This window comes from Tyto alba, unplaced genomic scaffold (assembly GCF_018691265.1).
Source record: "Tyto alba isolate M040663 unplaced genomic scaffold, T.alba_DEE_v4.0 Super-Scaffold_38, whole genome shotgun sequence".
Classification (NCBI taxonomy): Eukaryota; Metazoa; Chordata; class Aves; order Strigiformes; family Tytonidae; genus Tyto; species Tyto alba.
The window spans coordinates 22,656,728-22,671,784 of record NW_024881313.1 but is presented as its reverse complement, the minus strand read 5'-3'; the positions used below and the strand labels follow the sequence as shown (position 1 = coordinate 22,671,784).

The window sequence follows — 15,057 nt, the reverse complement described above, 5'->3', positions numbered from 1 at the left end:
AAAATGTTGGGGGGAGGGGGTGAGTTTTGATTGCAAGAATAAGTGGAAGCAAAAAGCTGGGATTTTATTTTGCCTGGTTGTTTTGATTTTGTGGTTACTTTTTGTTTGTTTGTTAATTGGAACTGTGAATATGTAGAAATTCAGGAATAGTTGTAACTTTTAAAGGATCTGAATGGCCATATGCATCTAACAGTCTTGTAGCTGTAACAGTCTAAGGATCTGGGCAAGGCAAGATTTGTAGGTTTAAAGTTAAACCTTTGTTTTTGGCTGGGTGAGAAGCTCTTAGGCACATCTACCCTTTACTTATGAAACACAAAGTGCAAGATTCAGGTAAAGTATAGATGAAAAATGATGGGAAGTTAACTTGTTATATCAGTGAGTGAGATAATGGGGACAGAAGAGGAAAGACAGATGATTACCTTTGGGCTAGAGAAGGATATTAGTAAAAATAAAATAAGGTCATTCTCCTGGAGGAGACTGAGCAGTAAAGGAAAGAGAAAAAATATCTGCCTGTGGGAGTTCTAGAAGAAAACTGGAGATAAGTGTGGGAATAATTTCTAGGTGTTATTAAAAAAACAGTTTCTTTTGAGTTTTAAAAGGTGACAGAGTTGTGAATCTTACGTGCCAGGATCCTCTTTTGAAGACAGAGAGAGGATTAAGTTTGAGAGGTAGAGTCATCATTTTGCAAAAAATGCTTTGCATTGCCTCTGTGGCTTGTATGAGTTCCTTCTGACAGTTGTTTGCTGTTGTGTTGGGCTGGTACCTGATTTTGATACAACATGGAGGAGTTTATGCTCCTATTTGCTGTGATGCATTTGCGTAAAAGTGGGTTTGTCTTGAGGACTATCAGTTCCACATATGGCAGATACTGTTTTCTATAGTCCACAAGACTGAGCATTGTGTGTACTCGGGCCTATTGGAAAAGGCTTCTGATATCTGCAGTTTGTTCATGCGGTTCTGTCACTGTTTGTATTTTAGTATATATGCTTTCAGGTGTCAGTCTTTGATGGCAGAGTTGCAAAATGTGAAGATACAGATGATAAAAATGAACTATATCATACAACAGCAGTTGTCAGTTATGGCCTGTAGTTTTCTGCCTTTTAGATCACCACAGAGGAAAAATCTTACCACTTCTACAATAGCAAGTAGCAGTCTTCTGAGACACAGTACACCACTGTAACTTCAGTCAAATTAAATCTGTACAGTTCCTCTGAAGATGGTGATTATTAATCTTCAGTTTTTAGGAGTTAGAATCTACTGTTCTCATTACCAGGTTTGGTGAAGAACTTTGCTCTACTCAAAGTTGAACGCTCGTATTTAAAGTATTTTCAGAGTATCAGCATAGAATGTTATTCTTCTCACCGTCTGTGAAAAGACAGCACCTTTATTTTCAGCTGAGAAACTGCATACTTTTTTGTGTTTCTGTTTTATCTTTGTGATTAATGCTGTATTAGCTTTTTTTGAAATTTTATGTCTCTATAAAATATAAATCCCAGAGTGAATTCTTATTCCTGAATGAAGTACAGCTCACATAAGTGATAACAATAATCTCTGTAGTGGTAGTATAAATGCAAAGTGAAGAATAAATGGTAAGGTACAGTGCCCTTAATAGTGGGAGAATTTATACTTTTGTCACTAAAGTTGTCTTATGTAAGTTCTTACAGTATGTTAAAGTATTTGTTTGACATATGTCATAAATTTCACTGTAAATAGCTTCAGATGGTATCACTCATTGTAGACTGTTGATGTTAAATACTAGTATGCTGTAAAAATAGAACAACTCAAAGCATTACTATATATTGTAGCAGGAGCTAGTGAAATGTTTATCTAGTGCAGTGAGGATGAAATAGTTTCATTATATTCAGGAACCATGTGGGTTTTGGTAAGTTTTATAGTACTTGCCAGTGTATTCCATGTGGTGATGACTGATTGCTAGGTTAACTACATAAAGAACACAGTTGCTTTGTTTCTATACTATGCTATTTATAAACCTTGAATTTAGTCTTCAGAAATGTCCATATATGTCTGTGAACCTCTTGGTATATTGAATTTCCTGAAAACAGGGCTTTATATCCATTCATCGATAGTAAGAATTAAATGGTCCAATCCACAGGTCATCACCCTCTGGCATGTGCACACTGCTTACCTAGAAGGGAATTACACATGAAATCCTGCCGTTAGTGAAGCTGGTGTCAATCATGTTTGTTTACTGGTGTGATCTTGGAAATGTCACTTTGGGGATGGGAGAAAGGATATTTAAAGCATCTGTTTCCATCATAAAAAACTGAACTCTTGACAACTATGGATATGTTGGGGTTTTTTCATGCTTCTCCTCAAATTTGAGATTAATTTACTTAAAATAATCTCTTTTGATAATTTTTAAACATTTGTAGGCATTTTGAGACCATAAGGAGGAGGATTATTATTATATTACAATCTCCTTAGTGTTTCAAATTTGATGTATCTATATACACTTTCTCTAGCTTTCTCAACCTTTTTTGACAGAATTTTGGCATCTTGTACGTTTTACTACTGCTGACTTCATACAAATGTGAAGACACATTTAGGTCAGCTACAAATAGTTCTTTTTTTCAAGTGTATTTAAATGAACTATTGCTGTAGCCTTTGGATAAGAATTTTAATACTAAAAAATTGTTCAAGTTGTGACAATTTTCAGTTCAAAAGCTTTTTGTACTACACAGAAAATACTGCATGTAAAAATGCTCCCTAGACAGAGAAAATTGAAACTTCTAAGCCCACTTACAGGTCAGCCTTATTAGGACTCTTGTCAATAGACTTTGTAGTGTCTTATGTGTATGTGTTAGGGTGTCCCTAATATGCAGGATTTTTTGACTATTTTTTCAAGTTACATTCATGTTGGAATTTGCTTGTTTGCCAATCATCCCTTGTATAAGCAAAGAAGAATATAGCTTACAAGCCACTGAATTACTAAGTAAAAGGCAGTTGGAAATATCATTCTTAAATTGCAGAATTTACCTTCAGATTTTGTACTTACTTTCAGATTACCTTCAGATTTTGTACTGACACAGTTACTGATGTGCACAGAGGTTAATATTAAAGCTCTGGCAGCAAGTACAATGGAAGGAGGGCTGTGGTGTGAAGATACAGTGGCCTAGAAGAAGAGACTTACATGCAGTGTTAGGTAACAAAATTTGTTAGAAAAGACCATTTGCATCAACTCGCCTCACTTCCAATTTATGCTAATATTTACAAGAAAATCTTTTACACAGCTTGTATTTGGAAATTAAATTTCTTGGGCTTAAGGCATTACATTTTACATACTAGTATTTCTCTACCATTGGGAAGAAAGGGTGTGCATTTTTTTTTTTTTTCCCCAAATAATGTTATCTGACCATAGTGTTTGCTGGGTGTCTCAGAGTAAAATGAAACCACTTGAGCTGTTTCACTAGTGATCTTGCCAGAGCAAACTGTAACTGGAAATTATTTCCTTTTAAGACAGCTGAAAATTTCCTGGTGTGCAGTTTCCATACTCCTGCTAAATGTGAGAATAAATTAAGACTAAGGCAGGGGAGAATTTAGTAGTAAAGAAACATAATCTGAAGCCAGACTGGTTGGAGAAGGAAGGTGGAATGCCCCAAGTTCAGTCTTACAAGGTGCTGGGCACATTAGCTTCTGATGCATCCAAACGCTTATCTCCGATTCTGCAAGTAGTTCGGTTGAAATTAGTGTCGTTATTCATCCTTTAGTGAAGCATAGTGAAACATACTCCTCCTCAGTGAAGCATCTGCCTACTTGCTTTTATGGATTTGGACTAAGGGGTATAGGACATGATTGGCTCAGGCTCTTGAAAGTACAGGGTTTCACCATGATTCTTGCTAAGAGGAATCCTTGTGTGTCAGCTGTCATTATTCTAGCATCAAATGGCATAAAACCGAGTAGGAAAAAATGCAAGCAAACCCCTTCAGCTGAATTTGAGGGTTAATAAAATATGTTGTAGAATGTTTTATTTGCTTTAAATTTATTTTATATATCATACGCCTTGAATGTATTACCGTACCAGTTAAATTTTTAATGTGCTAATGGTTATACAGATTCACAGTAAGATATTAATTGTTTGCCATAGGAGTTTGCAAACTTAATGCAAACAAAACCAAATTGCAAAGTGGGGAAGAAATTGTACCCTAAAACTGGAAACATGCTGAGATCTTACTTTAAGTGCAGCAGTTTTCTTCAAGTAATTGTTGCAGAGCTTTTATCCATCAGAGCTGTTAATGTCACACTAGATTGTTGTATAGTAAGCTTTCCATAACTGCTGTTGTTTTGAGAAGGTGGGAGAGAGCTCATGAAAGAACAAGACTGATTTTTTAATCATGTCGGAACTTCTGAGTTACTGCTGAGTACCCAGCTCCTGTAGGAATTTGAGTGGCTTGGCTGGTGTCTGAATCAGGAGCATCACTGATCTAGATATATTTATATCTAGTGGAAAAAAAAAAAAAAATGGAAAGGCTTTTTTTTAATTTTTAAGGCTTTTTAAATTTAAGCTGTACCCAGATGGCTTTTTAATGAGTATATCCTTTGTTGTAGTCACTTAGAGATTAAGGTATTATTTCCACATGCTGTATCATTTGAGGAACTAAAGAGAGAAGAAAGTACTATTCAAACTGTGCTTTATATATAGTTGCAAAATATATTAAATGTCAGAGGAGTGTTTGGATGCTAATAAATACATTAGTGTACTTCACATTTTTTAGTCTCTAAACCTTTTCTGAAAATTTAACCATCGCCTTCTGGTTAAAGCAATTAAAATATTTCATAGTAAAAAGGCTGATAATGGATCGTTCAGCATGACATTATTCAGAACGGATCTGTGCATTTCTCTGTAAGTTGCAGTATTTCTCTGTAGACCCTTTAATCAGAACTATGAAACAAAGGTATTCAGTATTATTTGTGGAAATGTCACAACCCCCATTTATAAACTTTTTAAATCTTGGAAAAAAGTTTAGCTTTCTTTTAGTGAGTCCTTGAGAAGTGGACAGAATGAGCTTGAAAGGAGAACTATACTTTCCATCATCAAAACCTGTTTTCCAGTAACTCTGTCTTACTCAGAACTAGAAGTCTGTCCTGGGTATGCATGCAGTCATGGAAACATACTCTTTATTGGGGGAAGGCTGGAAAGCCTAGCTGATCTCGTTTTGGACCCTGTAAGAATGTTGTTCTCTGAAGATGTTTTAATATCTGTTATAAATTTTCTCAAGAGCTGAGAACTGATTTTTATATGCATTTGTAGTCTTCGGCTGCAATCAGATCACACTAGTTTTGGAATTTAGCCTTGCTGCTGTCAAAGTCAACGAAGCATTGTTTGTCATGGGGGGTGTTTTACAAAAACATAAACACAGTGTATTTTATATTGGTGTAATGTGTGCGTATCCCAGGTTTTGAACTGTTTTATCAGCTGTATAAATTAGTAATTGTTCTATGATTGGAGGGGGTGGTTGTTTTTGTTTGTCTTGCATGCCAGTAGTTTCTTGGTCTATCTGTTTTCTGGGTCTTCAGCTTCTTTTCCATTTTTTTTTTTTTTTTCTTACAACCTATCAAGATCTTAAATACCCATTTATTTAAAGATTTAGAAATACTTATATCTGTATGTTACTCCCCTCCATTAAATGTGCCAATGGAAACCTGACTTGATTTTTACTATGAGTGGAGGGAAAAAAAAATACAAATCACGAGTAGAGTGTTTCTGCAGCATCATTCCTCTAATTTCAGCTGTACAGCATGAAAGCATCTGCAGTCAGCTGACAGCTTGTGGTCATGTTCAGATATATGTGGGGAAGGGGCGTGCTGTTTTAAATGCATAATAAAGCCGTTGTTTCGTCACCAGGAAGCAGGGTTGGTAGCAGCCCAGGGGAAGCGAGAGACAGTAATGTTGCTGTAGTGGAAGGGAAGTCTTGTTGCATAGAGCCAGAGCTCTCTGCAGGCAGCTGTAGGGATGTACCAAGGCAAAATGGCACACATGTATTTTGCTTTCTGTAAGGGTAGAGGATAAATGCGAGGATCAGATAAAAGCCTGAGATGGACACGCTCACAAGGAGGGTGAAGTTATTTTTTATGCTCTACTGCCCTTTACCTCTGTTGGTACCTTCCAGTGAAATCAGTGTAGTTGTATTTTTAGCTTGCTATATTCAACATCAGTATGACAAGATAACTCCGTCTTTACATCTGTAAGCAGCTTTTACTATGTTTTCCTGTTTTCTGCCAGCTGCAGTTTACAAAGGATGTCACAGCACTGGTAAGAAATGTACAGTAGCCATTTCTCTGATGGGTTTGTAAGGCATGTTTTTCCTAATGATTGTGAGAAGCAAGAATATGAAACATCAAGTTTGGAAATGAGCTGGATAGTCTGAGCTGAATTCTCTTCATAATGCTAATTTCTTAATTTGTGGTTTGTGCCTGTGTTATTTGGTTGGTTTTCTCTCGGTGCGCTTTAAGATTTTGCACTTCACTAATGCTCCGTGTAACATTGCAGCAGTATTGTAAATGCCTCGCCCTCCTCTGTACTTTGCTCTGTATTAATTTATGGCTGCACTTGAGCTTTTATAACCTGTCTAGTGTTAAGACAGGGCACGTTTATATTCTGGAATTGAGCATGTTATTATTTGGACAGGAAATGCTGTGATATGATGCCACGCCTAAGCGTGTAAAAGCCCTGAGAAATCATTTTAATCCTCTGTTGCATTGGCAGGCTCTGCGTTGGCTTTTTATTTCGTTATGTTTAAACTGACCAAAGTAATGCTAAAGTTCTTCAGTAATAGGATATTGTTTAAGAATGCTGTACGCTTCTCATTGATTTATTTTGAATGCTCTGTCAATTTCACAATGATAAATGCTGCTTTTTGAAAAGGCTGCAGAAACCTAAGTGTAACATAACCATTTTTTCCTCAGGAGTCAGGCTCAAACATAAAGGTGCAAATAAATGCACCAAAGAAATTAATCTGAGATTTTAGTTTGTGTTTTAATAGTGTGTGGACAGTAGTGAATATGTATGAATTTTCATACTGTTTGTAATTTCAAGTTAAAAATGTTAAATAATATTAACATTTTTGTAGTAATATTTGTGTGCCATGTACTGGCTGTTTCCTGTGAAATGTAAGATGATTTATAGGGTGTTAGCTCACAACAAAGATGTTACTGCTTCAATTTATTCATTTTATATTTAAGAACAGTAGCTTTTATGTAGAACACATCTTAGAAGAACATATGTATGTATATTTGTTGTACTTTTCGTATGTACTACATTAAGTGAACAGAGTTATTTTATACACTAAGTGAATAAGGGATTTTCTAGTGCTAGTTGAATTTATTATGCAGCATTTTAACCTGTTGTTTGCTGTAAAATTCTGGTTTCCAGCAATGTGAAGCTTAAACGAGAAGAATGTGTGAAGCATCATGACAGAAAGCAAAATTAAGGAGGAGAAAAATACTGTGTTTTGTGCTCATAGATTTTGGGAAACCTGCCTCGGTGCCTTACTTTCAGTATTTCCTAGAATTAGTCATCAGTTCAGTTTTTTAATTGTTGAGGGAGGGAATGTATGTAAAGATTTTTGCTTGTTCTGTTTCTGCTCGCTAAGGGGATGGGATGCTATTTTTATGTTTTTAACTAACATTTTATCTAAAATTACAGATTGTGTGGATTTTGTACTTGTGTTCCCTTTCTTGAAGCTTGATAGTGCAAATTCTAGATGATGAACTTTTCCATCTCCCTCACTACTGAATACTCACTTAATCTTCTCTCTACAGGCGTATTCCCAAGATGCCTACCTGAAAGGCAATGAAGCCTACAGTGGTAATGCCCACAACATACCTGAACCACCGCCAATATGTTACCCACGCCTGACATCCACAGCTTCTGTTATGGCACAAGCTGGTGACAAGCTATCTTCTGACTTCTCACTGGGGAAACAGCAAGTCAGTAGACCAGTACGGGCATTGACACAGCCAGAGAGGGCCTACAGAATGGAAATACAAGTGCCTCCATCACCAACAGACATTGCAAAATCAAATACAGCCGTGTGTGTTTGCAATGAAACTGTAAGGACTGTTATTGTGCCTTCTGAGAAGGCTGTAGATTTGCCATCTTGTAGAAATAATCATGCTGGTCCATCACACAGGACAGAGGAAGTAAGATATGGATTAAAAGATCAAACCAGTCTAAAAGCACGGACCACATCACCACCTTCTTCAGTGTCCACTGCCATTGTACTTCCCCAGACACCAATAACAAGACCAGTTGATCCAACTGGAACTCTAAGTAAAGCTTCAAATTACGTAGTGTGTCCAGAAGGAATCCCAAGCACTAGACCTCCTGCTCAAGCCACAGACTCACCCTCAGTCTCTACTAATCATTACAGTTCTCCAACCTCCCACCAGCATATAGACTGGAAGACCTACAAAACTTACAAAGAGTACATTGATAATAGGCGCATGCACATGTATGGCTCCCGAACAATACAGGAAAGGTTAGATAGTTTAAGAGCAGCTTCTCAGAATACAACTGATTATAATCAAGTGGTACAAAACCGCACTGCTTCACAGGTACGGCGCAGGAGCACCTCTCATGACAGGGTTCCACAGTCTGTTCAGATCCGGCAGAGAAGTGTATCCCAGGAAAGACTTGAAGATCCCGTGTTGATGAAAGAGTGGCCACGAAGTGCTTCGCAAGATACTCTAACTTCACCTTCAGTTAATGCTAGGAATCACAGGGCTCGGTCATGGGATTACCTCAGCAAGCAGGGTGAAGTGCTAGAAAATTTTCATTCTGAGAATCTGATTGCAGATACGAATGGAGATAGGAGAAAGACTTACAAGTGGACAGGGTTTACCGAACAAGATGATCGGCGAGGTATTCATGAGAGATCTAGACAGCATGCATTTCATATGTCCCTTCGAGGTCAAAATTTCTCTATGGCTCCTAGTGCTTATATTTCAGACAACAGGAGAACAGGTAGTAGAGTTTCTCTGCCTGGTTCTCATTTTCAGAAAGTTCCACCAGATATAAAAATGTTACAGCCTTCTCGAGATTTGCAAACTCCTGGAGGAGTTTCGAAACCTGTAACTGTTTCACAAGAGAGATTGTCTCTCACACCAGCCAGAAGTTCTAAAAGTAGCTCTTTGAAGAACTCTGCTCCCTATGCAGCAAAACCATCGGTTCCCCTTAACCAAGGCCTGGATGCTATTGCCAGCAAAGACCAAAGAACAGTAAATCACTTGCATCAGAGTGGTCTGTTAAACCAACAGTCAAGGATCCGAGCAGAGGGTGCCCCAGATCACAAAACAGAAACTGGCAAAACCATCCAACCTTCCTCTTTGTCGCCGGCTTCCACCAAACTTGTTCAGCCAACAAGTGAGAGTTCAGCTACCTCTGACAATGTAGATGGTTCCATCAGACAAAAGATTCATGATTTAGAAAGGGAAGAAGTCCGTGAGCCTGAAATTCTGCAAATGGATGGTCAGGAAAATGACAAAGACACTGTGGTCATGCGGGACAAATCACCTTCTGGCCACCAAACTCCACAGCCTTTGAGGCATCAGTCATACATTCTTGCTGTAAATGACCAAGAGGCAGCCTCAGACACTACCTGTTGGTTGCCTAACGATGCTCGGAGAGAAGTCCACATAAAAAGAATAGAAGAAAGGAAAGCATCAGGTTCCAGCCCACCTGGTGACTCCTTGGCTTCTATTCCATTTATTGGTGAGTTAAACTATTCCAGTGTACATCAAATGCCCTTCTCTGCTAAAGATGATGGAGAGCACCATGCCAGGTATCTGACTGCTGTTCCTGTAAACCCTGAGGTTGAGGAGTACAGGGGCTCTTTTCTTGTCCAGAGTAATATTAGGTTGATAAAACTAAAAATATTCTTCAGGAGGAAAAAAATGTTCTGTTTGGAGTCCTGGAGGATCAGTGTAAAAATGTCTACGTATTTTTCTAGAGTTTTTCTTAACCTATTGGAGAAGTATACCTTATATAACTGCATCTGGTTATCACTCCATGTATTATGTATATGGACAACTAGCATTTGCAGCACCTTTCAAAATATTTTTACTTCTCTAGTATAAAATACATTCTCTCTTTACTGGATTCCAAATATGAATGTAAATCCATATAAGGGTGATTTGTGGAAGAAAAAGTTTATCAGCTGAATAAGTAAGGTGAAAGCTTTCTGAGACAGATACGGACTAGAAGAAAGTTGCTTCAGGTAAAAGGATAGCAATAAAAAATGAAGTGAATTTGCAAGTAAAGGTGCTAATGTGGATATGAATTTAAGGGTGTGTGGAAGCAGAATGTGAGAAGGCACAAAGATTTACCTGTGGGCTGTGACACAGTTGGAATTATAGGGAGCTTATAGGAAGGGGACTGAGCACTTTTGGGGTAAATTGTAAGAGAAGAGGAACTCATGAAAGATTGTAAGTAGTAGCAAAAAAAAAAAAATAAATAAGAATCCAGTTTTGGATACATGAGGAATTGGAGTAATCTGCTGAGGAGAGAGTTTCAGTGACAGAGCATTTCTGTTCTACTCAAGTAGTCAATGCGTGTGTCATATCTGCCCCACTGTTGTTGTTGAGTTGTATTTTCCTTTGCTGTGGCTGGTTTAATCCTTTGGAGTCTAGATGCTTGCAGATCATTTTCCACATGTCTTGATTTATACCTGTCTCTGTCTTCTTTATTTTCTAAATACTTCTTATACTAAACTACAGAATTTTTACTCTCAAACTCATGCATGTGAAAAAACAACTCTTCTTAATACTCCTCAGGTTTTTTACAGATTAGGTTAGGGGAGTTAGATATATTGCCTTAGCACAGTTGTCTTCTATTGTGGACCTGCAGCAGTGATATTTTTTACCCCTAGAATTATCTACAATATATGCTACTACTTTAAAGTAAATAACCAAAAACAGTGAAGAAGCTTTGTGTGCGGAAATCATACAAAAGATACAATACTTCTGTTCTTTGGACAGAATTTTGTTAAGACATAAAAAAAAATGCTTTCTTAGCTAGCCGATGGTTTTTATATTGGGTTTTCCTTTTTGAATGGGTGTTGAATAAAGTTATTTATTTATTTATTTTAATTGTTGGATGCGTCAGTATCCAGTGTAATGTTGGAATCTTCTTTAGACCCTGTTAGTCTTTCTTTAAGGATTAGTACAAGTTTGTAAGGTATGTAACCATTCTTTGTGCAGAGCTTTTTAATACTACACCTAGAAACGATGTTGAGCACTTGATTTAAGTTATGTGCAGTATTTGTACTTACTTTGGAGTGCTTGCTGGGAGTTTTCTAATCCCAGACAATTCAAATGTCATGTAAAATTCAGATCGTGTAGAAAAGGGGGGGCTTGATTTTGACAATCTTCTGTCTTGATTTTGACAAAGATTTGCCATGAACTCTTATTCATGTGGCTTGCTTCCAGATTTTAGAGAAATGTGATGATTTAAGTTCAAAGAAGCCTTAAACATGGCAATTGTACTGCATCCTGGTAGCATCTGAGCAGTTCAGGATAAACAAAGTTGTAACTCTCCGTTGAAGCCTCTTGGCATAAACACCCCATGGGATTGTGTGAATTCTTATGAGTCCTCTTGGACTAAAACCTCCTGAATGCTCCAGAAATACTAAAAAGTGGTGCTGCTAGAGTATGGGCATGGTCTGAGCCAGCACAGTACTTGTGGCTGTCTTTCTAGCAAGAAATTCTTGTGCAGGTGCAGGTGCTGTGGAAAATTTCCACCACAGCTCCCGCACCTTGGAATGAAATAGCCCTCTCTGAATAGCAAAAGCATCAAATACCATTAAGAGTGGACATCTTCCAAAGTTAGAATGAATATGCATGATTCTAACTTTGCTTGTTCCACTGTCATTATGCTTAATTACAGCTTTACTTGTTAAAAGCCGTAGTTAATCAGGCCGATAAAACCCTAGATCTACTTTGAAACTCAGTTGAAGACTATTTACCTCTTCTGGAGGAAAATCACCTGAAATTTTCTGGTTTGTGTTTTGGTTTGGCTTTTTTCTTCCCCCCCCCCCCCCCCCCTTCTGTCTGATGATTGAGATGGATGTTGCTTTGAATAAAGACGTACCTTGGTGTTGGCAACCTCTCTGCTTCCTTTATGTTTACATCAACATAGTTGTTTTTTGAAATACTAGGTTTTATTAGATATGATTAATTTCATAAATGCATTTACTGAAGTTATTTGCACAGTAGCTCTTTGGACTAGTGTAAAAATGCAAATATGGAGAGAATAGATATCTTCCAATGTTACGTATTATTGCCATTTTAAATACTTAGTGGTGTGTTTATTTTTGCTATCACTTTCTGCTCATTAAGAGTAGTAGATATGGCGAGACCATATTTTGGTAGAAATTCAGCCAGGAACAGTTGGCTTCTGCAGCAGTGTTTTGGGACTAACCTGCTCTTGAGAATAGCGCATCATCAGAATGATTTTTAGCTCCTTGTAAGTAGCATGATAGTCTGCACCACAAACAGAAATCCAAGCAGAGTTTCTGTCAGGCTTGCTTATGGCAAATTCTTGCAGGGATTGTGGGGGGTTGCTGAAGCACTTGCCTTTTCACAAAGGCTGGTCTGAAGGAGGGAGATTAAATTTTGATTTTCACTTTCTAATAGAAATGAGAGATCTGTTCAGAGCAAATTTAGTAGGTAGATGTAATATCTTTATAGGATAAATTGATTTGTTTGAAAAAAATTAGGCAAGATCTTGTGTGCTTAAACTCTTCAGATAAGCAGGTGTTCTTGGTGGATGAGGAGGTTACTAGTTTCACAGAAAAACATACCCTGGTTCTGCAGGCTTCAGTACTTTCCACGTGCTACTAATGCAGGGTATCGTGGTTAGCTTGGAAAGCTGCTCTTTCTGTTTCAGGTCCAAAGAAAGGCTCTGTTTTTGAAATGCTCTTTGTTGTTTCAAACTGTGCCCATTAGTCTAATGAAAGGTTATTCCTTTAACCCAGAAATGGTCCCACCTATTCTCCAGACTAATAAAAATACCATTATCTCTATCAGTGATTATATTAGCAATTGTGGTGCTTAATGTACATTTTTTAAGACTTGTATACGTTTTCTCTGTTAGAGAATAGCAAATCATAAATTTCTGACCTACGGGGTAATTTTGGATGTGTTAACCTGCACTAGGATGGAAATTAGAATGCTAGTTAACGTTTTTGTAACTGCCAAGAATGTTGATTCAGAATATAGTTATTTTAATACATTTCTTAGACTTAGTTGTCTAGTGTACATGTCTGAGATTTGCAGCTAACTTGAAACTATTTTTTTCCTTCCTACACCATTTATTGTAGAGTAGAAAGCAATTAAAAAAAAAAAAAAAGGATGATCTGATTCCCTTATTAAGTTGAATGATCTACCCATATAAGTGAAATGAAATAACTGTTTCAGTATTTATCCTGATTGCAGTGTCTAGCTGCCAGTGTGGTTTAGTACTTTGGCCACTACTACTGGGTGAATGTTCTTTCCAACTCTGTAGTGGGTTGTCACATGAAAATTAATTTTAAATGGATATTTTTAAAAATACTTAGCCTAACTAAACATCATATTGAAGTTTAAAATTCTTTTCAAATCAAACAGATTTATAGTCATCCTATTACAGAGCTTTTCTTTTAGGCATGCAGTAGCATCAGGTAAGCATGAAGACTTTTCCTCAGAGGTGTTGATCCCATTTTTGAAATGACATCCTTACCCTAGAAAAATTGTAGGTCACTTCATTCTACTCTTAATTTGTGAATAACTGAGAGAAAATTAGCCGGATAAAAATATTTGACCAGACTTTGATAACACCAAAGTGTTGTAAAAATTAAATGAGTGTCCTCTCTCTGACTGAAATTGATACCTGAAGGAAAGGTGTAAGAACAGGACAAGGATATATGATACTTAATGGTGGTACCTACTATTCTCCAATCATCTGCACTTTACAACACCCCTGAGCCAAATGTGATTTTAAGTACTCCATAAATTTCTCCATTCTCTTTTGTGCTACAGTAAAATTTTGCTATCCAATACCCTGTATTGATTTAAGTAAAGATTTGCCAAGAGTTTCACATCTTTAACTACATGATATTTGTGTCTGTGTCTGTGTGTGTCTGTTTTTTTAAAACCCTTCTCCTGCTGGCTGAGTTCCTGATACAAATGTTGTTAACAGTGACCAGCAGACTGTTAATCTTGATTCACTTTCCATGCCACTCATGGTTTTATCTCTCTATTGCTTCTACCCTTAGTGCAGGCAACCAGCCGTAGTGATTTCTGTGGTAGTAATGAGGCAGACTCTGCTTTTCGCTTTAAGAGCTGATCTTCATGCTAGTTTTCAAAAGCAAAAAGATTGATTTTTTTATTGTGTTCCAATATCAATTTATCTAGAAACTTCTGTCATAGTAGAAGTATTTGGGTACTTGTTGATTAATAGATAGGATAAATTTATCTGGCTTCTAGTGAATTCTGCTCAACCTTCTTTTTAATTTTTTTCTTACCAAATACTACTACCTTTTTTAAAGTAAATTAACTAAGGAATTGGGAGGTGAAACATTCTAGAACACCCATCATTAGTTAAACTTTTCAGGCATCTTTGCTGTACATGTGATGGCATTTTTCTTCTCTAATGCTGGAAGTAGAGGTGTGTAGGGTTTACCGTATCAGTAAATGAAAGTCATATATGTAACTCCAAGTACTTTTTTTGAAAGTGTAATGTGTTTACTGCTTTTTTTTTTAGTAAAATATGTGCCGTATTTCTCCTCCCTCTACATCTTTATACTTGTCTCTGCGGGCTGCTTAGGCTCTGGTACAGAAGGCAACAATGTGAATATACACATACTGAATGCAGTTATATTCTTGAAACAAAAAAATAAATTGATAAACTTGCCCAACACACTATGAAAAGGGTTATGATGGTAGCAACAGAGAAAGGTTAGGGGAAAAAACAGAAATAAGAAATGAACACCTATACTCATTCTGTTTTCTCCCTGTGAGAAGAGATAAGCATCAGGCAGAGAGAAATTCACAACCTCAAAC

General features: G+C 37.1%; 1 protein-coding gene across 5 annotated transcripts in view; it reads left to right on the top strand.

The window, feature by feature from the left end:
• Positions 1–15,057, top strand: part of ARHGAP21 (Rho GTPase activating protein 21) — a 115,459-nt gene that overhangs the window by 77,290 nt on the left and 23,112 nt on the right. For 3 of the 5 annotated variants that reach the window (XM_042801865.1, XM_032991010.2, XM_032991019.2), the window contains 2 exons: positions 6,242–6,271; positions 7,780–9,730. In XM_042801865.1, coding sequence (XP_042657799.1) covers positions 6,242–6,271; positions 7,780–9,730 — 1,981 coding nt within the window. The remainder of the gene's footprint in view (positions 1–6,241; positions 6,272–7,779; positions 9,731–15,057) is intronic. The other 2 variants (XM_032991033.2, XM_032991026.2) reach the window with 1 other exon arrangement.